Source organism: Tachyglossus aculeatus, chromosome 3 (genome assembly GCF_015852505.1).
Source record: "Tachyglossus aculeatus isolate mTacAcu1 chromosome 3, mTacAcu1.pri, whole genome shotgun sequence".
Classification (NCBI taxonomy): domain Eukaryota; kingdom Metazoa; phylum Chordata; class Mammalia; order Monotremata; family Tachyglossidae; genus Tachyglossus; species Tachyglossus aculeatus.
In genome coordinates, this window is record NC_052068.1 from 10,803,589 (window position 1) to 10,831,240 (window position 27,652).

General features: G+C 44.3%; 1 protein-coding gene across 1 annotated transcript; it reads right to left on the bottom strand.

Annotated features, from left to right (window-relative positions):
• Positions 1-810: 810 nt before the first annotated feature.
• SPEF1 (sperm flagellar 1) lies at positions 811-26,290 on the bottom strand. The gene is made up of 8 exons (XM_038743316.1): positions 26,176-26,290; positions 19,030-19,141; positions 14,318-14,480; positions 6,302-6,341; positions 5,976-6,167; positions 4,022-4,106; positions 3,069-3,171; positions 811-969 (listed from the first exon to the last, which is right to left on the bottom strand). The coding sequence occupies exons 1-8, from the start codon at positions 26,288-26,290 to the stop codon at positions 856-858; spliced, it is 924 nt and encodes a 307-aa protein (XP_038599244.1). The 3' UTR covers positions 811-855.
• Positions 26,291-27,652: the final 1,362 nt, after the last annotated feature.

The window sequence follows — 27,652 nt, forward strand, 5'->3', positions numbered from 1 at the left end:
GACCTCATCTGTTAAATGGGGATTAAGACTGTGAGCCCTATAAGGGACAGGGACTGTGTTCAACCCGATTATCTTATATCTACCCCAGTGCTTAGAACAGTGCCTGGCACTTAACAAATACCACAATTATTCATTCAATTGTATTTATTGAGTGCTTACTGTGTGCAGATTACTATTATTAGTAGTAGTAAATAATAAAAAACAAAAACATGGAAATTGTTCAGGAATCACTTTCTCCTTGTTATTTCTCACCTATTTCTTGGTGGGTTCAAACTTTTATGATATACATTAAATGAAGGACTGTTTTAATTAAGGGTACGATCCTGGCGATCACTCATAGAAAGAAATTGGAATGAAGGTTTCAGTTGGATAAATTAGTTATATCGTTAATTTTAATTATGGGTCCATAAATGCAATTTTCTACTACAAAACTTCCGTGGCAAAAAACCAGAAGAGAAACAGAATCAGTAATATTAAAAAAACACCCACCCTGGATTGTTCTATGAGGAATGTGGTTTTGTAGAAGTCCTGTTTGATTTTTCTTTTTCCTAACTGGACCTTCAGAAGCAGAGAAGAGGAATTTTCACCTGGAAGTTCTAACAGTCTCTAGGATGTGGTGACAATGGAGTAATTAAGTGGCTTCTGACAAGAAAAGAGGGTTCCATTCGAAGTAACTGTCCGCAGTCTTCTGTGACACTGGTCTAGTTGATTCCTCTGGAGAAACTTCAGGAAAAGTCATCCTTTGGATAGCTAAATTATGGAGAGGTAAACTGAGTCCAACAGACTTGGAATAGTTAGAAACTATTCCAGTGGTCAGGATGGGTGAAATCCCACCCAAATTGCAGGATGGCATTTTTATTTGGTGTTCCTTTGCTCTTTGGGGTTGTTCAAGTGTTTCGTGAGATTTTCAATTCTCAGATCTTTCAGCTGGACGAGGTGCTCTAATCTGTCGACTTTCTTCTGCAAAATCTGCAAAAGGGAAAAGAGAGTTCAGCAATTAATAAATAATAATAATAATAATAATAATAATAATAATAATGATGCCATGTGTTAAGTGCTGGGGTAGATACAAGGCAATTAGGTTGTCCCACATGGGGCTCACGGTCTTAATCTTCATTTTACAGATGAGGTAACTGAGGCACAGAGAAGTTAAGTGACTTTCCCAAAGTCACGTAGCTGACAAGTGTCGGAGTCGGGATTAGAACCCACGACCTCTGACTCCCAAGCCTGTGTTCTTTCCACTAAGCCAAGCTGCTTCTCAAGAGGTTGTAACAGGACTCGCCAGTGTATAGCTTCTGACAGAAAGGCTCTGTTCTCAAGCCTGGACTGTCAGCTCGCTGTGGGCAGGGAGCATGTCTACCAGCTCTGTTGTACTGTACTCTCCCAAGCACTTAGTACAGTGCTCTGCACACAGCAGGTGCTCAACTGAGCCCCCTTTTTCCTTTCCTCCTCCCCATCCCCCCGCACCCTACCTCCTTTCCCTCCCCACAGCACCTGTATATATATATTTGTACAGATTTATCATCATCATCATCATCATCAATCGTATTTATTGAGTGCTTACTGTGTGCAGAGCACTGTACTAAGCGCTTGGGAAGTACAAGTTGGCAACATATAGAGACAGTCCCTACCCAACAGTGGGCTCACAGTCTAAAAGTCTAAAAGGGGGAGACAGAGAACAAAACCAAACATTCTAACAAAATAAAATAAATAGAATAGATATGTACAAGTAAAATAAATAGAGTAATAAATATGTACAAACATATATACAGATTTATTACTCTATTACTTGTACATATTTACTATTTATTTTGTTAACGATGTGCAAATAGCTTTAATTATATTTGTTCTGACGACTTGACACCTGTCTACATGTTTTGTTTTGTTGTCTGTCTCCCCCTTCTAGGCTGTGAGCCCGTTGTTGGGTAGGGACCATTTCTATATGTTACTGACTTGTACTTCCCAAATGCTTAGTACAGTGCTCTGCACACAGTAAGTGCTCAATAAATACAATTGAATGAATGAATGAATGAATAAATTCCATTGACTGATTGAGAAGAGTGGGCAGATCCCATGACTATCTGGCCTCTAGGTGTGGCCAGCCTGGGACTGAGAGTCAGATGACCTGGGTTCTGATCTCAGCTCGTATCTACCCCAGAGCTGAGAACATGGCCTGACACATAGTAAGTGCTTAACAAAACCGTAATTATGAATGGTAATTATTGTTGACTGCAAGTTCCTTATGGGCAGGGATCACGTCTACCTGGGTGCAGAGCACTGTATTAAACTGAACTCACTCTGGATTCTCCCCCCTCCCCTCCCCTCCCCCTCCTTGCACATGCCAGGAGGCCACCTCCTTTCCCAGGCTTGCAGGCCTTCCTCCCCGCCCCAAATCTCTCTTAGCTCTCACTCGTATGCACATATTCAATTGCCCGACTATTCAAGTTATCAATATTTTTATGTTTGTCTCCCCAGTTAAAGTGGAAGTTCCTTGTAGGCAGGGAATATGCCACTTTGCCATTCAGTACTTCCCAACCGCCTAGTACAGTGCATCACACCAAATGGGCTCTCAAGAAATCATCCTTCTTCTCCCCTTCTTCCTCTCCCTCCCTTTACCCATCCTCATTCCCCTCCCCGTTCCCATCCCCATCCTCCTCCTCTTCCTCCTCCATAGGGAATCAGTCAGTCAGTCAGTCAATTGTATTTATTGAGCACTTACTGTGTGCAGAGCATTGTACTTAGTGCTTGGGAGAGTACAGTAGAACAATAAACAGACACACTCCCTGCCCACAGTGAGCTTCTCCCCCTTCTAGACTGTGAGCCCACTATTGGGTAGGGACTGTCTCTATATGTTGCCAACTTGTACTTCCCAAGCGCTTAGTACAGTGCTCTGCACACAGTAAGTGATCAATAAATATGATTGATTGATTGATTGAGCTTACCATCTAGAGGACTAAGTCTTATCTGATTATCTTGTAGCTTCTCCAGCACATAGCACAAGGTTTGGGCCCATACTGAATGCCTAACAAAGTCGATTATCGTTCCTGATAATAAGATTTAGGCTATACCTGAACAGTTTCCTGGAGGGCTATCAATGCCTCTTCCTTTTCCTCTAACAACTGCTGAATACCATTTTCTAGATGTGCGCAGTGATTACAGCTTGTGTTTTGCCTGAAAGAAAACCACATGCATTACTCCTTTCTTTTTGTTTGCAAAACTGGTTTGGAAATGAAAGAAGCCAGACTGGTACCCTATTAGTCGTTTTCACAAGCCCCTCATAGAGGAGGAACTGAAAGCAGAGAGGCAGCATGGCATAGTGGAAAGAGCCTGGGCTTGGGAGTCAGAGGACGTGGGTTCTAATCCTGGTCCGCCACTTGTCTGCTGTGTGGCCTTTGGCAAGCCACTTACTTCTCTGTGCCTCAGTGTGGCTCAGTGAGAAGGAGCGTGGCTCAGTGGAAAGAACATGGGTTTGGGAGTCAGAGGTCATGGGTTCTAATCCCAGCTCCGCCACTTGTCAGCTGTGTGACCTTGGGTAAGTCACTTAACTTCTCTGTGCCTCAGTTCCTTCATCTGTAAAATGGGGATTAAGACTGTGAGCCCCCCGTGGGACAACCTGATCACCTTGTAACCTCCCCAGCACTTAGAACAGTGCTTGGCACATAGTAAGCACTTAACAAATGCCATCATTATTATTCTCTGTGCCTCAGTTCCCTCATCTGTAAAATGGGGATTAAGACTGTGAGCCCCACGTGGGACAACTTGATTACCTTGTATCTCCCCCATCGCTTAGAACAGTGCTCGGCACATAGTAAGCGCTTAACAAATACCATAGTAATTTTTATTATTATAGAAAAGTAGCAGAACAGTGAGAGGTTAAGACTACAAGCTCCATGTGGGACAGGGACTGTGTCCAACCTGAGTATCTTGTATCTACCCCAGCACTTAGAACAGTGCTTGACACATAGTAAGCGCTTAACAAATGCCGTTAAAAAAAAAAAAGGAAAAAAATAGAACTCCTCACCTTCCGGAATGATCATTGATCCAGGCTGGAGATTTTCCATCAGGAAATGTCTTTCTGTCTGAAGGCAGTGAATGTTTTGGAGATCCTGCAGAGGAAATAAATGTAGGCAGCACAATTAGCAAGGCCTAGTGGAACAAACATGGGCTTGGGAGCCAGAGGACTTGGGTTCTAATCCTGACTGCCACGTTCTTGCTGTGTGACCTTGAGTAAGTCACTTAACTTCTCTAGGTCTCAGTTTTCTCAACTGTAAAATGGGGATTAAATAACTGTTCTCCCTCCTCCTTAGGCTGTGAGCCCCATGTGGGACAGGGACTGTGCCCAACCCGATTCGCTTGTATCCTCCCCAGTGCTTAGTACAGCGCCTGGCCCATAGTAAGCACTTAAGAAATACCGTAATTATTATTACTCTCCGAAGCCCTTAGTACAGTGCTCTGAATAATAATGGTAATAATGATGGCATTTATTAAGCGCTTACTATGTGCAAAGCACTGTTCTAAGCACTGGGGAGGTAACAAGGAGATCAGGTTGTCCCATAGTGGGCTCACAGTTTTAATCCCCATTTTATAAATGAGGGAACTGAGGCACAGAGAAGTTAAGCGACTTGCCCAAAGTCACACAGCTGACAACTGGACGGAACTGGGATTTGAACCCACGTCCTCTGACTCCCAACCCGGGCTCTTTCCACTAGGTCAAGCTGCCTCTCTGCTTTCAATTCCTCCTCTAACACACTAAGCACTCAATAAACACCACTGATTGACTTCTCAATTTCCCTGGATGGGGCTGAGGAAATTAAAGCGGTCAGAGTTCTTGGGGTTCACTGGGGAGCACTAGCCCAACAGACTGTAACCTCCTTGAGAGCATCTATGATGTTAAGCATCAGCGCGTAGTACAGCGCCCAGAGCTTAGCACAGTGAGAGCGTGGGTCTGGAAGTTGGAAGGACCTGGGTTCTAATCCCAGCTCTGCCACATGTCTGTTGTGTGACCTTGGACAAGTCACTTCACTTCCCTGGGCCTCCTCTGTAAATGGGGGTTAAAAGTTAGTGAACCCCGTGGGGGACAGGGACTGTGTGCAACCTGATTACCTTGTATCTGCCCCAGTGCTTAGAACAGTGCTTGGCTCATAGTAAGCACTTAACAAATATCATAACAAAACAGTGCTTGGCACAGAGTAAGTGCTTAACAAGCACCATAATTACTATTATTGGTAGTAGTAGTACAGTGCCTGTTGGCAAGAGCATGGGCTTGGGAATCAGAGGATGTGGGTTCTAATCGTGGCTCCTCCAAAGCAGCATGGCTCAGTGGAAGGAGTCCGGGCTTTGGAGTCAGAGGTCACGGGTTCAGATCCCGGCTCTGCCAATTGTCAGCTGTGTGACTTTGGGCAAGTCACTTAACTTCTCTGGGCCTCAGTTACCTCATCTGTAAAATGGAGATTAAGACTATGAGCCTCCCTTGGGACAACCTGATTACTGTGTAACCTCCCCAGTGCTTAGAACAGTGCTTTGCACATAGTAAGCACTTAATGAATGCCATCATTATTATTATTATTTTCTGTGCCTCAGTTACCTCACCTGTAAAATGGGGATTAAAATGAGCCCCCCTTGGGACAACCTGATCACTGTGTAACCTCTCCAGTGCTTAGAACAGTGCTTTGAACATAGTAAGCACTTAATAAATGCCATTATTATTATTATTATTGTTATTAGAACAGTGCTTGGCACGTAGTAAGCCCTTTTTTAGACTGTGAGCCCACTGTTGGGTAGGGACTGTCTCTATATGTTGCCAACCTGTACTTCCCAAGCGCTTAGTACAGTGCTCTGCACACAGTAAGCGCTCAATAAATACAATTGATTGATTGATTGATTAAAAAATTCCATAATAATTAATAATGAATAATAATTCAAGTAAGCACTTAACAAATACCTTAAAAAAAGGGATAGGCTTTGTGATTTCTTACCTCTATTATATTCCCCTTCCCTTCCCATTGGGGTGACCACTGTGTCCCTCTCCCTGTTCCACTGGGGTGACCACTGTGTCTTCCCCCCGATTGGGGTGAGCTTGTGGAAAACATAACACCTTGGAAGGCTGGTCTGACGGGTAACACAGAGGGTGGGTGGTTCTGTCCCTGGAACCCACCCCGAGATCAAGCCTGGGGCAGAGATGAGCATGATGAGTTATTACACGCCAACCAAGATCAACTCGTCTCCCCCCCGGGCTTAGTATTCTTTTCCAGGGTGGGGACAAAACAAAATAACCAGCACACAGATTGGTTTTCTAGCTTACCCAAATGCTTAGTAGTGGTGACTTGACGGCATCCCAGATCCTACAGTGGTAAAAAGTCAGTGTTGTAATCTGTGGTGTAATTCAAGAGAAGGAACGGGTCGCGTCGACCAACTCTATTTTACCTTTCCAAGCACTCAGTACAGTGCACTGCACACAGTGGGTACCCAGTTAAATATTATCGATTGATGGGCTGAGTGGTTATGGCAAGCAGCCTTCCCCGACTAAGACCTCATTTACCCTATCACTCTCCCTTCTGCATTGTCCTTGCATGGGGATTTGCCTCCTTTATTCACCCCACCCTCAGACCCTTTGTACTTAATAATAATAATAATGATGGCATTTATTAAGCACTTACTATGTGCAAAGCACTGTTCTAAGCACTGGGGAGGTTCCAAGGTGACCAGGTTGTCCCACGGGAGGCCCATAGTCTTCATCCCCATTTTACGGATGAGGTAACTGAGGTCCAGAGAAGTTAAGTGACTTGCCACTTAAGTCACACAGTGGACAAGTGGCGGATTCTGGATTCGAACCCATGACCTCTGACTCCAAAGCCCGTGCTCTTTCCACTGAGCCACACTGCTTCTCACTTCTGTTCATATAGAGAACAGAATGGCCTAGTGGGTAGAGCACGGGCCTGGGAGTCAGAGGTCATGGGTTCTAATCCTGACTCCAACATTTGTCAGCTGTGTGACACTGGGATAGTCACTTAACTTCTCTGTGCCTTCAGCTACCTCATCTGTAAAACGGGGATTAAGACTGTGAGCCTCATGTGGGACAACCTGCTCACCTTGTACCTACCCCAGTGCTTAGAACTGTGCTTGGCACACAGTAAGCGGTTAACAAATACCATAATTATTGAGAAGCAGCGTGTCTTAGTGGATAGAGCACAGGCCTAGAAGTCAGGAGGTCACGGGTTCTAATCCCGGCCCTGCCACTTGTCTGCTGTTTGACCTTGGGAAAGTCACTTCACTTCTCTGGGCCTCAGTTTCCTCATCTGTAAAATGGGAATGAAGACTATGAGCCCCCTGTGGGACAGGGACTGTGTCCACCCTAATTAGCTTGTATCTAACCTAGCACTTAGTACAGTGCCTAGCACCGAGTAAGCACTTAAAGATTACCACACAAAAACCCTGTAATTTATTTATTTATATTATTGTCTGCCTCCCTGTCTAGACTGTAAACTCACTGAGGGCAGGGAATGTGTCTATTATATTGTTCTGTTGTACCCTCCCAAGGGTTAGAACAGTGCTCTGCACAGGTAAGCACTCAATAAATATGACTGACTGCCTGCCTGCCTAGGGGGAAAGAAGGAGTTCTCAAGTTCCACAGTGAGTCCTATCTTGGATGAAAATTGGTCCTCTTCGACCTCTCAGCTGCTTTTGACACTGTGGACCATCCCCTTCTTCTCAACACGTTATCCAACCTTGGCTTCACAGACTCCGTCCTCTTCTAGTTCTCCTCTTATCTCTCCGGCTGTTCATTCTCAGTCTCCTTCGTGGGCTCCTCCTCCCCCTCCCATCCCCTTACTGTAGGGGTTTCTCAAGGGTCAGTTCTTGGTCCCCTTCTGTTCTATCTACACTCACTCCCTTGGTGAACTCATTCACTCCCATGGCTTCAACTATCATCTCTACGCTGATGACACCCAAATCTATATCTCCTCCCCTGTCTCCCTCCCTCCCTCCAGGCTCGCATCTTCTCCTGCCTTCAGGACATCTTCACCTGCATGTCCTCCTGCCACCTAAAACTCAATATGTCCAAGACAGAGCTCCTTATCTTCCCTCCCAAATCTTGTCCTCTCCCTGACTTTCCCATCACTGTAGATGGCACAATCGTCCTTCCCATCTCACAAGCTTGCAACCTTGGTGTCATAAGAGAAGCAGCATGGCTTAATGGAAAGAGCACGGGCTTGGGAGTCAGAGGTTGTGGGTTCTGATCCTGAGTCAGGCACTTGTCAAATGTGTGACTTTGGGCAAGTCACTTAACTTCTCTGTGCCTCAGTTACCTCAACTGTAAAGTGGGGATTAAGACTGTGAGCCCCACCTGGGACAACCCAATTACCTTGTATCTCCCCTAGCGCTTAGAACAGTGCTTGGCACATTGTAAGCGCTTAACAAAAACCATTATTATTATTATTATTATTATCCTTGACTCCGCTCTCTCATTCACCCCACATATCCAATCTATCACCAAAACCTGCCTGTCTCACCTCCACAACATCACCAAGATCCACCCTTCCCTCTCCATCCAAACTGCTACCCTGCTGGTTCAATCCCCAGGACTGTGCTTTTCACATACATGCGGTCGATCATGTGCACATTAAACACACACTGTTATGTACACCAACTAGCATTTGGGTATCAGAAGCAGCATGATGTAGTGAATAAAATATAGGCCTGGGACTCAGAAGGTTATCAGTTCTAATCCTGGCTCTGCTATGTGACCTTGGGCAACTCACTTCACTTCTCTGTGCCTTATTTTCTTCCCCTGCAAAATACAGACTAAATATCTGTCCTTCCTCATAATTAGACTGTGAGTCCCATGTGGGACAGGGACTGTGTCTGACCTGCTTATCTTGTATCTACCTCAGCACTTTGTACAGGGCTTGGCACATAGTAAGCATACCACAATTATTGTTTTAATAGTAATTATTATTATATGAAGCATTCAAGGAATTAATATGAAGTTGAGGTTCTTGAGACAAAACTTTTCAAAGCTGGGTGAAGAGTGTGAGTAAGCAAATTTCTCTGATGCAGTAAAAGGGATTACTATTATAGGTATGTTTCTATTACACAAATCCCTGAGGCAGAAAGGTTTCCCATTTAGCTCTCTCAATTGCAGACTGTGTTGATGACTCCCCTGCCTGTTATTGCTAGCTTGATCTCTTTCGGTATTTCCCCTAACCAAGAGGTAAACGTTGGCCGCTGAGTTTTCGCCTACTTGTCTAAAATTCTCAAGCATATTTGAACTCGGCATGTAACACAAATCTGCTAGTGCTGGATTAATCTGGGGCAGGGCTTTGTTTTGGACGTGTCTGCACTACTCCTGGCAGGTTCACTGGGTTGGAAGCAACAACACTTACTCCTCAAGAGGCACAGAACGTCCTAAAGGGATGCCAAAGAATATTCTTAGGGTTCATGGTTTCCCTTTGACATTGCTATCGATCAACTGGAAAAATTGGGCACAGTGAAACCATGATTTGTTCACTGATGAAACAGAGGGGCCCCTCTCCTAGTTCGACTGGCTTCAGACTGTAAGCTCGTTGTGGGCAGGGAATGTGCCTGTTTATTGTTCTGTTGTACTCCCCAAGTACTTAGTAGGGTGCTCTGCACATAGTAACCACTTATCCTATCCTGACTAGATTACTGCCCCAGCCTCCTTTCTGACCTCCCATCCTCCTGTCCTCCCCACTGCAGACCATACTTCACGCTGCTGCCCAGATTATTTCTGTACAGAACGCTCTGGGCATGTCACTCCCCTCCTCAAAAATCTCCACTGGTTTCCTGTCATCCTCCGTATCAAGCAAAAACTCCTCACTTTTGGCTTTCAAGCTGTCCATCCCCTCGCCCCCTCCTCCCTCACCTCCCTTCTGTCCTTCTCCAGCCCAGCCCACACCCTCCACTCCTCTGCTGCCACTGACCTTTTCACTGGGCCTCGTTCTCGCCTGTCCCACCGTCGATCCCCTGGCCCACGTCCTTCCCCTGGCCTGGAATGCCCTCCCACCTCAATCTGGCAAACAATCACACTTCCCCTCTTCAAAGCCGTCCTGAAGTCTCACCTCCTCCAGGAGGCCTTCCCAGACTAAGCCCCCTCTTTCCTCAGCTCCCCCTCCCTTCCATGTCACCTCAACTAGCTCCCTTTTCTCTAACCCACTCTCCTCACCCCACAGCACTTGTATATATATGTATGTACCTATAATTCTATTTATATACCTTGATGCCTATTTACTTGTGTTGAGAAGCAGCGTGGCTCAGTGGAAAGAGCACGGGCTTGGAAGTCAGAGGTCATGGGTTCTAATCCCAGCTCTGCCAGTAGTCAGTTGTGTGACTTTGGGTAAGTCACTTAGCTTCTCTGTGCCTCAGTGACCTCATCTGTATAATGGAGATTAAGACTGTAAGCCCCACGTGGGACAAGCTGATTATCTTGCATCTACCCCAGCACTTAGAACAGTGCTTGGCACATAGTAAACACTTAACAAATACCATTATTATTATTATTATTATTATATCTGTCTCCCCCTTTCTAGACTGTAAGATCAGTGTGGGCAGGAATTGTCTCTCCTTATTGCTGAACTGTACTTTCCAAGTGCTTAGTACAGTGCTCTGCACACAGTAAGTGCTCAATAAATACGACTGAAAGAATGAATGAATGAGTGAACAGTAAGTGCTCAATAAATATGAATGAATGGATGACTGCAAGCTCCTTGTGGGCAGGGGAATGTGTCTACCAATTCTGTTATATTGTACTCTCTCAAGCTGTTAGTACTGTGATCTGCACACAGTAAGTGCTCAATAAATATATTTGATTAATGGATTGATTCAGAGAGGGCCCTAGGGGTCAGCTGGAAAGCACCTCTCCCTCACCATCCACCCATCAATCAATCAATGGTATTTATGAGCACTTACAATGTGCAGAGCACTGGAATCACGGCTTGGGAGGTATTCCCTACCCAAAGTGCTCTCACATAATAATAATGGTATTTGCTAAGTGCTTACTATGTGCCAGGCACTGTACTAACCACATAGGTAGAAACAAGGTAATTGGGTTGGACGATTGGTAATTGGGTGACTCTTAATCCCCATTTTACAGAGGAGATAACTAAGTCATAGAAAAGTGAAATGACTTGCCTAAGGTCACACAGCAGACAAGTGGCAGTGCTGGGATTAGAACACAGGTCCTGTCCATGATCTTACCACTAGGCCATGCCATTGCTGGAGTAGGAGCTTTTACACAATGCAAATTTCCCAGGGAACCTCAGTTTACCTGTCTGTAATTTCTGCTAATGTCTGTCTCCTCTGCTAGATTGCAAACTCATAAAGAGCAGAGATTGTGCCCAATTATCTCCATTATACTCGCCAAGTGATTAGTACTGTGCTCTGCACACAGCTGGCTTTCCATAATGACTACTGATTGATTGGCTGTTATTATTAATAATCACAAATAATTACAAACAGTAATTAATAATTAAATACGCTAAAAACCAGTTGTGGTGTTTGTTAAGCACTTACTGGGTACCCAGCACTGTACTAAGCACTGAGGAAGACCCAAGAAAATCAGACTAGACACACTGGGGACTCACTCTCTAAGTGGGAGGAAGAACAGTGATCTAATCCTCATTTTACAGGTGAGGAAACTGAGGCACAGAGAAAGAAGGTAAGTGACTTGCCCAAATTCACACAGCAGGAAAGAGGTGGAAGCAGGATTAGATTCCAAGTCTCCCAATTCCCATCCCTGTGTTGTTTCCCCAAGGCCACACAACGATGAGAAGCAGGGTAGCCTGGTGGATAGAGCATAGGGCTTTTAGTCAGAAGGACCTGGGTTCTAATTCCGGCTCTCCCACTTTTCTGCTGGGTGGCCTTGGACAACTCATTTCACTTCTATGGGCCTCAGTTACCTCATCTGGAAAATGGGGATTAAAACTGTGAGCTCCATGTGGGACAGGGACTGTGTCCAACCTGATTAACATTTATCTACTCCAGCACTTAGAACAGTGTCTGGCACTTAGTAAGTGCTTTAACATATAACACACTTATTATTATTATTATTATTACTATGTGGGACAGAGACAATGAGCTTTGCAGTCAGAGGTCATGGGTTCAAATCCCGGCTCCACCAATTGTCAGCTGTATGACTTTAGGCAAGTCACTTAACTTCTCAGTGCCTCAGTTCCCTCATCTGCAAAATGGGGATTAGGACTGTGAGCCCCACTTGGGGTAACATGATCACCTTGTATCCCCCCAGTGCTTAGAACAGTGCTCTGCATATAGTAAGCGCTTAACAATTACCATTATTATTATTATTATTATTATTATTATTATCAACCCAATTTGCTTGTATCCACCCCAGCGCTTAATATAGTGCCTGGTACATTTTTAAACATGTATTATTATTATCATTATCATTATTACTGTAGTCCCAGCTCTACCATTTGTCTGCTGTGTGACCTTGATCAAGTCACTTAACTTCTCTCTGCTCAGTTACCTCATCTATAAAGTGAAGATGAAGATTGTGAGCCCCCTGTGGGACAGGGACCATGTCTAACCCTATTATCTTGTATCTATCTCAGCACTTAGTACAGTACCCTTCACGTAGTAAGTGTTTAACGAGTGTCATTATTTTAAAAAAAAACACCCAAAAAACCATGCTCGTTGATTGATGACTTGGGAAGACAACAGAATTTCTTCCCTGAAGATTATTTTAGGAGCTGGAGGTCTTCTGCGTCTCTGATTCCTTCTAAATGACAATTTTGCCTTAGAGTGAAATGCTGACTGGGGAGAAACAAGGATAGGAAAATTCCTCAGGGCAAAGATGAAAATCCGTCACACTTTCAGAAAGGAGGAATAAGATCCAAGTGTGACCAGAGATCTCTCAGGAAGAGATGTTGGAATGGCTAAGACATCAGAAGGTACTGAATAGAAAATGGCTGTCGCATTTGGTCAAAAAGTAATTGGGAAATTCCTTGAATATAAACCCCATTCACACCAACTGTTTCTTACATCTTTCCTGAGTTTAATATAGCACCCTAATGTACTGTTAAAATTGTCTACTTCATATGCAACCATTTCTATATGGTTTTCTTTATTAAGTAAGCTACTCACTTATTAAATAAGATGCTGTCTGTGCTAACCACGGAGATAAATTCAAGATAATCACTCAGACACAATCCCTGTCCCTCATGGGGCTTATCTCTGCTCAGTCACAACAATAGTAATGTGTGTTTTTGATAAGTGCTTACTTTGTACCAAGCACTGTACTAAGCACTGACATAGATATATGATAATCAGTCCAGACACAGTCCCTGTCCCAAAGTGTAAGAGGGAGAACAGGTATTTAAACAGAGAAGTTAGGTGACTATCATTCACTCATTCATTCAATCGCATTTATTTAACCATATTCATTTATCATATTTAGTTATTAATCATATTTAATCATATTTATTCAATTGTCTGACAATTGGTGGGATGGGATTAGAACCCAGGTCCCCTCACTCCCAGGCCGGTGATTCATTCATTCATTCAATTGTATTTATTGAGTGCTTACTGTGTGCAGAGCATTGTACTAAGCGCTTGGGAAGTAAAAGTTGGCAACATATAGAGACGGTCCCTACCCAACAGTGTGCTTACAGTCTAGAAGGGGGAGACAGACAACAAGACAAAACATATTAACAAAATAAAATAAATAGAATAAATATGTACAAATAAAATAAATAGAGTAATAAATACGTACAAACATATATACAGGTGCTGTGGGGAGGGGAAGGAGGTAAGGCGGGGGGGGATGGGCCACATAAGCTGTTTTACAAAACCTGATCCTCTTCTACTTTGTTCATTCATTCATTCATTCATTCAATCATATTTATTGAGTGCTTACTGTGTGCAGAGCACTGTACTATGCGCTTGGGAAGTACAAGTTGGTTCATGGAAATGGGAAAATGTTTAGGCTTATAAATAATGATAGACACCATTATTTAATTAATTCATTCAATACCTTCATATTCCTCCTTTCCAAAAGTGTGACGGATTTTCATCTTTGCCCTGAGGAGTTTTCCTATCCTTGTTTCTCCCTAGTCAGTATTTCACTCTAAGGCAAAATTATCATTTTGAAGGAATCAGAGACGTAAAAGACCTCCAGCCCCTAAAATAATCTTCCGGGAAGAAATGCCGTTGTCATCCCAAGTAACCAGAATTCCAATCCTGAATTAATTAATTAATTACTTAATTAATTCAATCGTATTTATTGAGAAATACCACTGATAAGTATCCTTGATGAGCACCATTCATAAATTCCATAGACAAATACCTTTGTGTTTGTCTGGGCCTCCTGGTTTGCTTTTTCTTTCCATTTTTCTTCTATTTTTTGCCTTAACGTGAACAGGATTGGCTCTATGGCACCTGAGGTATTGGCAACAACTTTCCGAATGTCCTCCGTGGAAACGCGGAAATTCAGCTTAGGAAACACCTTCCTATGGAAGAAGCAGGCAGTAGCACTACACCTCTTTGGAAAAGCTGCTCTGTCACCATTTTACTTAGCCCCATGTTCCTCCAGAATGAAACCTCGCCTCTCTAGAAAATTCATTACTAAAACATCCTAATAAATGAGGGAAAGCAAAAGTTAAGAGGATTTCTTTATGGGAGAAGTCAAGACATGTGAGCCCTTGGGAGCCCCTCAATGATGGGGCCTTTTCCTGCCCAATAAGGGGAAACTGGTCCAGTGGTCTCAGAGAGGGACAGGGGGAGGAAAGAACTGGGAAAGAGAGGAGGAAAGAAGGGAGGAAATAAGAGAGAAGAGGGAGGTAGTGGAAATAGATGGAAAGGGAAGGGGATAGAAGAGGGAAGGGAGTAAGAATAAGGGGGAAGGGGAAACAAGAGGGAGAGGAAAGGGAAAGAGGGAGGGGAGAGGGAAAGGGGGAGGGAGAAAGGCAGGTAGAGAGGGGAAAAAGGAATAAGTGGGGGAGAGGGAAAGGATAGAGGAGGGAGGAGAAAAAGGAAGAAGAAATGGGGGAGGGGGAAAGGCTGGGGAAGGGGTAGAGGAGGGGAAGGGGGAAAAGGAGGGAGAAGTCGGTGAGGGGGAGGGAGGAGAAAAAGGAAGAAGAAGTGGGGGAAGGTGAAGGAGGAGGGGTAAAGTAAAAAGAAGAAGTGGGGGAGAGGGAAGGGATGAAGGAGGGGGAGAAGAGGGGAAGGGGATAAAGGAGGAAGAAGTGGGGAGGGGGAAGGAGGAGGAGAGGCCAGAGGAAAGCACTTGGGGCCTGTGGGGGAGGGGAGGTTCCCCAAGATCCAGGGTTCGGTGGGGGAAGGGGACCAGCAGGACACATGGACCACAAAAAACATTGGAGGATGAAACAACCAAACTATTATTATTAACACTGTGGGATTTGTTAAGTGCCTACTATGTGCTAAACTCTGTGCCAGTTACCACAGTCTCCCAAAGTATAATTCCAATTAGATTTGCAGTGAAACTCCACGTCACCTTAGGGGTAGAGGAGCCATTTCTAAAGTTGTGAGGCAATCAATTGATTACTCAATCAATGGTATGTGGTGATGATGATGATGGTATTTGTTAAGTGCTTACTATGCGCCAGGCACTGTACTAAGCGTTGGGGTGGATATAAGCAAATCGAGTTGAAGACAGTCCCTGTCCCACCTGGGGCTCACAGTCTCAATCCCCATTTTACAGCTGAGGGAACTGAGGCCCAGAGAAGTGATGTGACTTGCCCAGGGTCACATGGCAGACAAATGGCAGAGCCGGGATTAGAACCCATGACCTTCTGACTCCCAGGACCCACTATGCCATGCTCCTTCCTTGAGCAGCATTTATTGAGTTCTTACCATGTGAAGAGCACTGTACTAAACGCTCTGGAGAGCCCCATACAACAGAGGTGGTAGACACATTCTCTGACCACAAGGAGCTCACAGTGTTAAAGAAGCCCTGGTCCAGGAGTCAGAAGACCTTTGTGGGCAGCAAATGTGTCTGTTTACTGTTGTATTGTCTTTCCCAAGCTGGCCTGGAGAGTTTCCAGTCTCGACTGTGGGAGGGAAAGTCAAGCACAGGCCTACCCATGCCATTCCTAGCTTGGGCAGTGGCTAGCAAGTGGAAGGCAATCTGCTACAAGTCAAAACTCACCCATGCTGGGCAGCCGTGGCATGGAAGAGAGTCGAGGATGGAGACTCAAGTTTACTGCATGGAAGGAGGCAATGGTCAACCGCCAAGAAAACTCTGTGGATCCACTACCAGAACGATTGCAGATGGAGGTGGGCATTCTGGGAGAGATGTGTCCATGGCGTCGCTATGTGTCGGACACGACTCGACGGCATAAGACAACAACAACTCTCCCCAGCGCATAGTACAGTGCTCTGCAAACAGGAAGCGCTCAATAAATACTATCAAATGAATGAAGACCTGGGTTCCAACCCCAGCTCTGCCACTTACCCGCTGTGTGACTCCTCTGGGCCACAGGTCCCTTCTCTGTAAAATGTGGATTCAATTCCTGTTCTCTGTCTCTCTTAAACTGTGAGCCCCATGTGGGGCAGGGATGATATTTAATCTAATTATTTTGTATCTTCCTCAGTACTTGCATGGCTAGAGAAGCAGCGTGGCTCAGTGGAAAGAGCACGGGCTTTGGAGTCAGAGGTCATGAGCTAAAATCCCGACTCCACCACGTCTCAGCTGTGTGACTTTGGGCAAGTCACTTCACTTCTCTGGGCCTCAGTTACCTCATCTGTAAAATGGGGATGAAGACTATGAGCCCCCAGTGGGACAACCTGATCACCTTGAACCCTCCTCAGTGCTTAGAACAGTGTTTTGCATGTAGTAAGTGCTTAATAAATGCCATTATTATTATTATTATTATTATTACTACTACTTAGTACACAGTCCTTGGCACATTGTAATAAGGACTTTCCAAATCAGGTAACTGGGCCCAGAGAAGTTGAGTGACGTGTATCTGCTAAGCCCTTACTCTGTGCCAAGCACTGCACTAAATGCTGGGGTAGATACGACAGTCAGATCTGACACCGTCTCTGCTTCACGTGGGATTCACAGTCTAAGGGAGAGGAGAACCGGTTTTCAAAAAGTGAGGAGTCAATACCTGCCCTCATTCCTCCTTAAGCTGTGAACCCCACTGGGACCTCATTATCATGTATCTACCCCAGAGCTTAGTACAGTGCTTGGCATATAGTAACAGCTTGACAAATACCACAATTATCTAAGTCCCGTTTTTCAAACAAGGAAACTGAGGCCCAGAGAAGTTGAGGGATTGGCTCAAGGTCACATGGCAGATGAGGGGCAGAATGAGGATTAGAATTCATTCATTCATTCATTCAATCGTATTTATTGAGCGCTTACTGTGTGCAGAGCACTGTACTAAGCGCTTGGAAAGTACAAATTGGCAACATATAGAGACGGTCCCTACCCAGCAACGGGCTTACAGTCTAGAAGGGGGTGACAGACAACAACACAAAACACATAGACAGGTGTCAACACCATCAGAATAAACAGAATTATAGCTATATACATATCATTAATAAAATAAATGCAGTAATAAATACGTACAACTCTACACAAGTGCAGCACTTAGAAGAATGTCTGGCACATAGTGAGTGCTTCACAAACACCAGAAAAAAACTATGGCTTCAAATTAACTTGTAAATTTTTCAAAAAAGCCCTTTTGAAATTACATGTCCTTCAGGAGGCTTCTCTAATTAATTTCTAATCTCCCCTGTTAATATCCCCTCAGCACCACATCCAGGTCCTCTGATTCCCAGGCTGGCGTTCTTTTCATTAGACCACGCTGCGTAGGAAGAGCAGGCATCTGGGAGTCGGGAGAACTGTGACTGAATCCCGGCACTGCCACAAGCTTGCTGTGTGACCTTGGGCAGCTCCCTTGACCTTTCTGGGTCTCAGCTACCTCGGCTATAAAATGTGTCTGTTTACTGTTGTATTGTACTCTCCCAAGCGTTTAATACAGTGCTCTGCACACAGTGAAGTGCTCAATAAATACGACTGAATAAATGAATGGGGAAAAATGATCTGTTCTCTCTCCTTCCCTCCCATTTACACTCGGATTAGGGAAGTAGCGTGGCCTAGTGGAAAGAGTACGGGCTTGGGAGTCAGAGGTCATGGGTTCTAATCCCAGCTCTGCCACATGTCTGCTGTGTGACCTTGGGCAAGTCACTTCACTTCTCTGTGCCTCAGTTACCTTACCTGTAAAATGGAGATTAAGATTCTGAGCCTAATGCGGGACAGGGACTATGTCCAACTTGATTATCTTACATCTACACCAGTGCTTAGAACAGTGCTTGGGACATAGTAAGTGCTTAACAAATGCCACAATTATTATTATTAGACCAGGGGAATCCGTTCCAATCTGATTACCTTGTCTTTACCCCAACACTTAGGTCCTTGACACATAAGAAACACTTTAAAAAATATAATTATTGTTATTATTACTTAATAAATATTACAATGATTATCTTCAGGGAAGGTGTCTACCAACTCTATTACAGCTTACTCTCCCAAGCACTTAGTACAGTGTTCTGCACACAATAAATTTGACATTCATTCATTCAGTCATGTTCACTGAGCGTTTACTGTGTGCAGAACACTGTTCTAAGTGCTTGGGAGAATACAACAATAAACTGAAATATTCCCTGCCCACAACAAGCTTTTGATGGATTAATTCTAACTCAGTCGCTGCTTTGTTGTCTGATAAGCTGATTTGCTTATTGCTATTTGCTATTCTAAACAAAAATCTGTGATGGCCTACATTTTGTCTAAATCAAACAAACAACAAACAAAAAACCATGAGATCCACAACAGTCTTGACTTCAGCCCAGGAAGAAATCCAAAATAGCCAGCCCTCTCCCCTTGGACTGTAAGCTTGTGGTGGGCAGGGAATATGCCTGTTTATTGTTGTACTGTCCTCTCTCAAGTGCTTGGTACAGTGCTCTGTATATAGTAAGTGCTCAATAAATACGATTGAATGAGTGAATAGAATGATTGAATGAAGCACTTACCGATTCAAAGTGCTCCAGTTGCTCAACTTTTGATCTGTAGAACTGGCTGGGATGTAATTGTGCATTTCCACGAGTTTGGGCTGGAAGTGTTTCACAATCTCTGCAACCAGCACTGCGATTCAGAAGGAAATGATGCATTAGAGTCTTTCTAAAAGGGGATCAAAATTTGGTATTTCGATGATGAAAAGATGATTTCATGATGTGAACTGCCCAAACTTCATCAATCATTAAATCATTTATTTATTTACATTAATGTCTGTCTCCCTTTCTAGACTGGAAGCTTGTTGTGAGCAGGGACTATGTGTTTGTTGTTATATTGTACTCATCCAAGCCCTTAGTACAGTGCTTTGCACACTGTAAGCACTCAATAAATACTGTTGAATGAAAGAATGAATGCTTTGCACACTGTAAGCCCTCAATAAATACAAGTGAATGAATGAATGAGTCAATCAATCAATTGTATCTATTGAGCACCTACTGTTTGCAAAGCATTGTACTAAGCACTTGGGAGATGATGGGAGAGAGGGAAGAGACTACTTGCCCATCAATCAATTAATCAGGCAAAAACTCCTCACTCTTGGCTTCAAGGCTGTCCATCACCTCACCCCCTCCCACCTCCCCTCCCTTCTCTCCTTCTCCAGCCCAGCCCGCACCCTCCGCTCCTTGGCTGCTAACCTCCTCACCGTGCCTCATTCTCGCCTGTCTCGCCATCGACCCCCTGCCCATGTCATCCCCTGGGCCTGGAATGCCCTCCCTCTGCCCATCTGCCAAGCTAGCTCTCTTCCTCCCTTCAAGGCCCTGCTGAGAGCTCACCTCCTCCAGGAGGCCTTCCCAGACTGAGCCCCTTCCTTCCTCTCCCCCTCATCCCCCTCTCCATCCCCCCCATCTTACCTCCTTCCCTTCCCCACAGCACCTGTATATATGTATATATGTTTGTACATATTTATTACTCTATTTATTTTACTTGTACATATCTATTCTATTCATTTTATTTTGTTAGTATGTTTGGTTTTGTTCTCTGTCCCCCCTTTTAGACTGTGAGCCCACTGTTGGGTAGGGACTGTCTCTATATGTTGCCAATTTGTACTTCCCAAGCGCTTAGTACAGTGCTCTGCACATAGTAAGCGCTCAATAAATACGATTGATGATGATGATGATGATGATGATGATGATCCTTCCCCTGGCCTGTAATGCCCTCCCTCCACACATCCGCCAAGCCAGCTCTCTTCCTCCCTTCAAAGCCCTACTGAGAGCTCACCTCCTCCAGGAGGCCTTCCCAGACTGAACCCCCTCCTTCCTCTCCCCTTCCTCCCCCTCCCCATCCCCCCGCCTTACCTCCTTCCCCTTCCCACAGCACCTATATATGCATATATGTATATATGTTCTACATATTTATTACTCTATTTTACTTGTACATATTTATTCTATTTATTTTGTTTTGTTTTGTTGTCTGTCTCACCCTTCTAGACTGTGAACCCACTGTTGGGTAGGGACTGTCTCTATATGTTGCCAACTTGTACTTCCCAAGCGCTTAGTACAGTGCTCTGCACACAGTAAGTGCTCAATAAACTGTGAGCCTGCTGTTGGGTAGGGACCGTCTCCATATGTTGCCAACTTGTATTTCCCAAGCGCTTAGTACAGTGCTCTGCACACAGTAAGCGCTCAATAAATACGATTGAATGAATGAATGAATAAATACGATTGAATGAATGAATGAATGAATCACATTCTAAGGGCGGTGGGGGGGGAGCATGAAGGCACAAGGTTAACTTTCTGTTAGGAAAAAGGAGAGAATAAAAAGAAGGATTTGTGAGTAAATGCTTAAATAGTACAGTGTAATAATAATAATGATGGCGTTTATTAAGCGCTTACTATGTGCAAAGAACTGTTCTAAGCACTGGGGACGTTACAAGGTGATCAGGCTGTCCCACGGGGGGCTCACAGTCTTAATCCCCATTTTACAGATGAGGTAACTGAGGCACAGAGAAGTTAAGTGACTTGCCCAAAGTCACACAGCTGACAATTGGTGGAGCCAGGATTAGGACCCATGACCTCTGACTCCAAAGCCCAGGCTCTTTCCACTGGGCCATGCTACTTCGCCTAATGTATGCAAATGTATCGCTTCTCAGGATGGCACCTGGAGAGTTTCTAGTACTCTACCAGTAATAATAATAATAATAATAATAATGGTGTTTATTAAGCACTTATCATGTTCTAAGCACTGGGGTAGATACAGGGTAATCAGGTTGTCCCACATGGGGCTCACACTTTTAATCCCCATTTCATAGATGAGGTAACTGAGGCACAGAGAAATTAAGTGACTTGCCCAGGGTCACACAGCAGACAAGTGGCGGAGGCGGGATTAGAACCCTCATCCTCTGACTCCCAAGCCTGTGTTCTTTCCACTAAGCCACACTGCTTCTTGGCTAGAGGAGGGAGAGTGAAGCAGAGGCCTGTCCATTCCATTCCTAGCTTGGTCAGTGGCGAGCGAGTGGCAGGCAAATCTGCTACAAGTCAAGACTCCCCTGTGCCCAACAGCAGTGGAATGGGAGACGGTCGAGGGCTGAGACTCAGGTTTACTGTGCGGAAGGAGGCAATGGTAAACCACTTCTGGATTTTTACCAAGAAAACTACCAGAATGATTGCAAGTGGAGAGCGGGGCATTCTGGAAGAGATGTTTCCCTGGAGTCGCTATGGGTCTGAGGTGATTCAACACCATAAGACAAGACAATGCAAATAAATAATAATAATGATGGTATTTGTTAAGCGCTTACCATGTGCCAAGCACTGGGGTAGATACAAGGTAATCAGGTTGTCCCGCATGGGGCTCACAGTTTTAATCTCCATTTTACAGATGAGGTAACTGAGGCACAGAGAATTAAGTGACTTGCCCAAAGTCACACAGCGGACAAGTGGTGGAGTCGGGATTAGAACTCACGACCTCTAACTCTCAAGCCTGTGCTCTTTCCACTGAGCCACGCTGCTTCTACGATGTACATGTACAAAAAAAGGACCTGTACAAAAAAACCCATAAAAAATCTCTTTCTGTGTCCAGTGCAAGAGCTTTTCAGCTCTAAAACCACAATTAACAAGAAAGGCTTAAATTGGAAATGAAGTTGTCCTAGCAATATTTTAGTGACAACCTGCACATAGTGAGTGTGATTTTTATTTAGGGTTGTTTATTATTTTTCTTGTGATTTTATTACCTTTCCCATCTCCAGCTACTAGGACTCCTCACTTCTTAGCCCAAATGGATCAAACTTACTAAAAGCTCTAAGCCTAAAAAACCAGCAAAGCTAATTCATTTATTCAATTGCATTTATTAAGCAATTACTGTATGCAAAGTACTGTACTAAGCACTTGGGAAAGTACCATATGACTATAAACAGTGACTTTCCCTGCCCACAGTGAGCTCACAGTCTAGAGGATGATCTCAGTCAAACCTATCCTGTTTTTTTTTTTTATGGTCCAAACCATTGTAGATGAAGAGAGGGGAAATAATAATGATAAAATATTATCATTAATTGAGAAGCAGCGTGGCTCAGTGGAAAGAGCCCAGGCTTTGGAGTCAGAGGTCACAGGTTCAAATCCCGGCTCCACCAATTGTCAGCTGTGTGACTTTGGGCAGGCCACTTCACTTCTCTGTGCCTCAGTTACCTCATCTGTAAAATGGGGATTAAGACTGTGAGCCCCCCCAAGGGACAACCTGATCACCTTGTAACTCCCCGGGGCTTAGAACAGTGCTTTGCACATAGTAAGCGCTTAACAAATACCATTATTATTATTATTATTATTATTATAAAATAATAATATTTGTAAGTGCTTATTCTTTGACAAGCACTGTCATATGCACTGGGGTAGATATAAATGAATCAGGTTGGACAGAATCATTCATTCATTCATTCAATCATATTTCTTGAGCGCTTACTGTGTGCAGAACACTGTACTAAGCGCTTGGGAAGTACAAATTGGCAACATATAGAGACGGTCCGTACTCAACAACGGGCTCACAGTCTAAAAGGGGGAGACAGACAACAAAACAAAACATGTGGACAGGTGTCAAGTCATCAGAACAAAGAGAATTAAAGGTAAATGCACATCATTAACAAAATAAATAGAATAGTAAATATGTACAAGCAAAATAAATAGAGTAATAAATCCGCACAAACATATATACAGGTGCTGTGGGGAGGGGAAGGAAGTAGGGCGGGGGGATGGGGAGGAGGAGAGGAGAAGAGAGTCCTTGTCCCACTTGGTGGGGGTGGGCGGTGTCATAGTCTAAATAGGAGGGAGAACAAGTATTGAATCCCCATTTTACAGCTGAAGTAGTTGAGGCACAGAGAAGTGAAGTGACTTGCCCAAGATCACACAACAAGCAAGAGGCAGAGCCAGGACTAGAACCAAGGTCCTCTGACTTCCAGGCCACTCAATGACGTTGTTCCAGAAGATGCAGTTTTACCCAAAACTTAATACTGTACCATAACTGAGAGGCAACATGGCATAGTGGATAGAGCATGGGCCTGGAGTCAGAAGGTCATGGGTTCTAATCCCACCTCCACCACAAGTGTCTGCTGTGTGACCTTTGGCAAGTCGCTTCAATTCTCTGGGCCTCAATTCCCTCATCTGTAAAATGGGGATTGAGACTTTGAGTCCCAAGTGGGACAGGGCCTGTGTCCAACTCGATTTGCTTGTATCCACCCCGGCGCTTAGTACAGTGCCTGGCACCTAGTAAGTGCTTAACAAATGCCATCATCATCATCATCATTACTACTCTAGTGCTGTGGTGGGGGGTTGAGGAGAGGAGGGAAGAGTGTGATTATTTTCTCTGAGCCTCAGTTTCCTCATCTGTAAAAGGGGGACTGAGATTGTGCGCCCCTTGTGGGACAACCTGATTACCTTGTAATAATAATAATGATGATGATGATGATATTTGTTCCTTCCTTCCTTCATTCATTCATTCAATAGTGTTTATTGAGCGCTTATTGTGTGCAGATCACTGTACTAAGTGCTTGGGAAGTACAAGTTGGCAACATATAGAGATGGTCCCTACCCAACAACGGGCTCACAGTCTAGAAGGGGGAAACAGACAACGAAACAAAGCATGTGGACAGGTGTCAAGTCGTTAGAACAAATAGAATTAAAGCTAAATGCATATCATTAACAAAGTAAATAGAATAGTAAATATGTACAAATTTGTTAAGCGCTTACTATGTGCCCAGCACTGTTCTAAGCACTGGGGGTAGACACAAGGTAATCTGGTTGTCCACATGGGGCTCACAGTCTTAATCCCCATTTTCCAGATGAGGTCACTGAGGCACAGAGAGGTTAAGTGACTTGCCCGAAGTCACATAGCAGACAAGTGGCACAGTTGGGATTTAAAACCTACAACCATCTGACTCCCAAGCTTATGCACTTTTCATTAAGCCACGCTGTTTCTACCCAACCTTTTCTACCCCAGCACTTAGAACTGTGCTGGGCACATAGTAAGAGCTTAACAAATACTATGATTAATAATAATACTAACAGCACCAACAATTATAATAAAATATAATGGCACCAGTAATTATAATAAAATATAATAATAATGATGGCATTTGTTAAGCACTTACTATGTGTGAAGCACTGTTCTAAGCGCTGGGGGAGAATACAAGGTGATCAGGTTGCCCCAACAATAATGACACCACTAATTATAATTAACAATCAATATAAACACTAATAATCAACAATAGCAATAACAATATTAGTAATAATCAAGTAATAATGATAATAATGGCATTTATTAAGCACTTATCATGTGCAGAGCACTGTTCTAAGCACTGGGGAGGTTATAAGGTGATCAGGTTGTCCCAAGGGGGGCTCACAGTCTTAATCCCCATTTTACTGATGAGGTAACTGAGGCACAGAGAAGTTAAGTGATTTGCCCAAAGTCACACAGCTGTCAAGTGGTGGAGCTGGGATTTGAACCCATGACCTCTGACTCCAGAGGCTGTTTCCACTGAGCCACGCTGCTTAATGTTATAATTAAAATATAATGATATAAATGATATAAACGAGAAGCAGCGTGGCTTAGCGGAAAAAGCCCGGGCTTGGGAGTCAGAGGTCGTGAATTCTACTCTCAGCTCTGCCACTTTGGGCAAATCACTTCACTTCTCTGGGCCTCAGTTGCCTCATCTGTAAAATGGGGATTAAGACTGTGAGCCCAACATGGGACAACGTGATTGGCTTGTTATCTACTCCAGTGCTTCGAACAGTGCTTGGCACATAGTAAGCGCTTAACAATTGTGAGCCTGTTGTTGGGTAGGGACTGCCTCTATATGTTTCAGACTTGTACTTCCCAAGCGCTTAGTACAGTGCTCTGCACACAGTAAGAGCTCAATCATGAGAGCAGCATGGCTCAGCAGAAAGAGCATGGGCTTTGGAGTCAGAGGTTGTATGTTCAAATCCCAACTCCACCACTTGTTAGCTGTGTGACTTTGGGCAAGTCCCTTCACTCCTCTGGGCCTCAGTTGTCTCATCTGTAAAATGAGGATTAAGACTGTGAGCCCCTTGTGGGACAACCTGTTCACCTTGTAACCTCTCCAGAGCTTAGAACAGTGCTTGGCACAGAGTAAGCGCTTAATAAATGCCATTATTATTATTATTAATAATAAATATGATTGAACGAATGAATGATTATTATTGTAAAATAAATCCAGCACTTAGTAAAGTGCCTGGCACACAGTTAAGCGCTTAACAAATACCATAATTATTAAATGTACGATCAAAACACGATTAGTCAACAATTTATGACTGTTATTATTATAATTATCATCATCATCATCATCTCAACGTCCCTCAGGGAGCCCAAGTTGGGTCCCAGGCCCGCAGGCCCCAGGCCGAAGGGATCTCACTGCAAATGCGCCCCGGCATCTCCGCGCCCCTCATTCATTCATTCAATCGTATTTATCGAGCGATTACTGTGTGTAGAGCACTGTACTAAGCGCTTGGGAAGTAGAAGTTGGCAACATATAGAGACAGTCCCTACCCAACACAGGGCTCACAGTCTGGAAGGGGGAGGGAGACAACAAAACAAGCCATGTAGACAGGTGTCAAGTTATCAGAATCAATAGAAGTAAAGCTAGATGCACATCCCTGATGGTCTCTCACCGCCATCGCTGAAGTCGCGGGCGAGGTGTCGCCTGGGGCGGCTGAGCGGGACTTGGTCCACCCAGGCATAAAGCTCCCGAAGTGGGTCCGACCTGCTCCCCAACCCTCCACTCATGGCCCCGACGGGGACGAGCCGCTCAGCTGCTCCGGGCTGTTGCTAGGGAGGTTGCTAAGGCGGTTGCTAGGACGGTTGCTAGGAGACGGGAGGGGGACAAACCGAATTGTAACACGAAGGGGCAGGCGGATAATAATAATAATAATAATGATGATGGAATTTGTTAATAATAATAATAATGGCATTTATTAAGTGCTTACTATTTGCAAAGCACTGTTCATTCATTCATTCATTCAATCGTATTTATTGAGCGCTTACTGTGTGCAGAGCACTGCACTAAGCGCTTGGGAAGTACAAGTCGGCAACATATAGAGTCAGTCCCTACCCAACAACGGGCTCACAGTCTAGAAGGGGGAGACAGACAACAAAACTTGTAGACAGGTGAGCACTGTTTTAAACATCGGGGAGGTTACAATAATAACAAGGATAATAATAATAATAATAATGGCACTTATTACAAGGTGATCAGGTTGTCCCACGGGGGGCTCACAGTCTTGATCCCCATTTTACAGATGAGGGAACTGAGGCACAGAGAAGTTAAGTGACTTGCCCAAAGTCACACAGCTGACAAGTGGTGGGGTCGGGATTTGAACCCATGACCTCCGACTCCAAAGTCCAGGCTCTTTCCACTGAGCCACACTGCTTCCCAGCCACACTGCTTCTATGTGCTTACTATGTGAGAGAAGCAGCGTGGCTCAATGGAAAGAGCCTGGGCTTGGAAGTCAGAGGTCATGAGTTCAAATCCCAGCTCCAGCGCATGTCAGCTCTGTGACTTTGGGCAAGTCACTTCACTTCTCTGTGCCTTAGTTACCTCATCTGTAAAATGGGAATTAAGACTGTGAGCACCATGTGGGACAACCTACCTGATCACCTTGTTTCCCCCTCCAGTGCTTAGAGCAGTCCTTGGCACATACTAAGCACTTAAAAAATGCCATTATTATTATTATTATTATTATTATTATTATTATTATGTGCCAATCACTGTTCTAAGCGCTGGGGTAGATACAAGGTAATCAGGTTGTCCCACATGGGGCTCACAGTCTTCATCCCCACTTTACAGATGAGGGAACTGAGGCACAGAGAAATTAAGTGACTTGTCCAAAGTCACACAGCCAACAAGTGGAACCAGAATTAGAACCCATGGCCTCTGACTCCCAAGCCCGGGCTCTTTCCACTGAGTCACGCTGCTTCTCGATGGCATTTGTTAAGCGCTTACGATCTGCTGAGCACTGTTCTAAACACTGGAGGGATACATTCCTTCATTCAATCATATTTATTGAGCACTTACTGTGTCCAGAGCACTGTACTAAGCCCTTGGGAAGTACAAGTTGGCAACATATAGAGACAGTCCCTACCCAACAG

Bases quoted from the DNA above. Each gene is read 5' to 3' on its own strand.
- SPEF1 (XM_038743316.1), bottom strand. From the start codon at position 26,290: ATGAGTGGAGGGTTGGGGAGCAGGTCGGACCCACTTCGGGAGCTTTAT. The intron at 14,481-19,029 runs GTAAGTGCTTCA...CTTCTTCCATAG, and splicing joins AACTGGAGCACTTTGAATCG to GAAGGTGTTTCCTAAGCTGA. The intron at 970-3,068 runs GTATAGCCTAAA...TCCCTTTTGCAG, and splicing joins CCCTCCAGGAAACTGTTCAG to ATTTTGCAGAAGAAAGTCGA.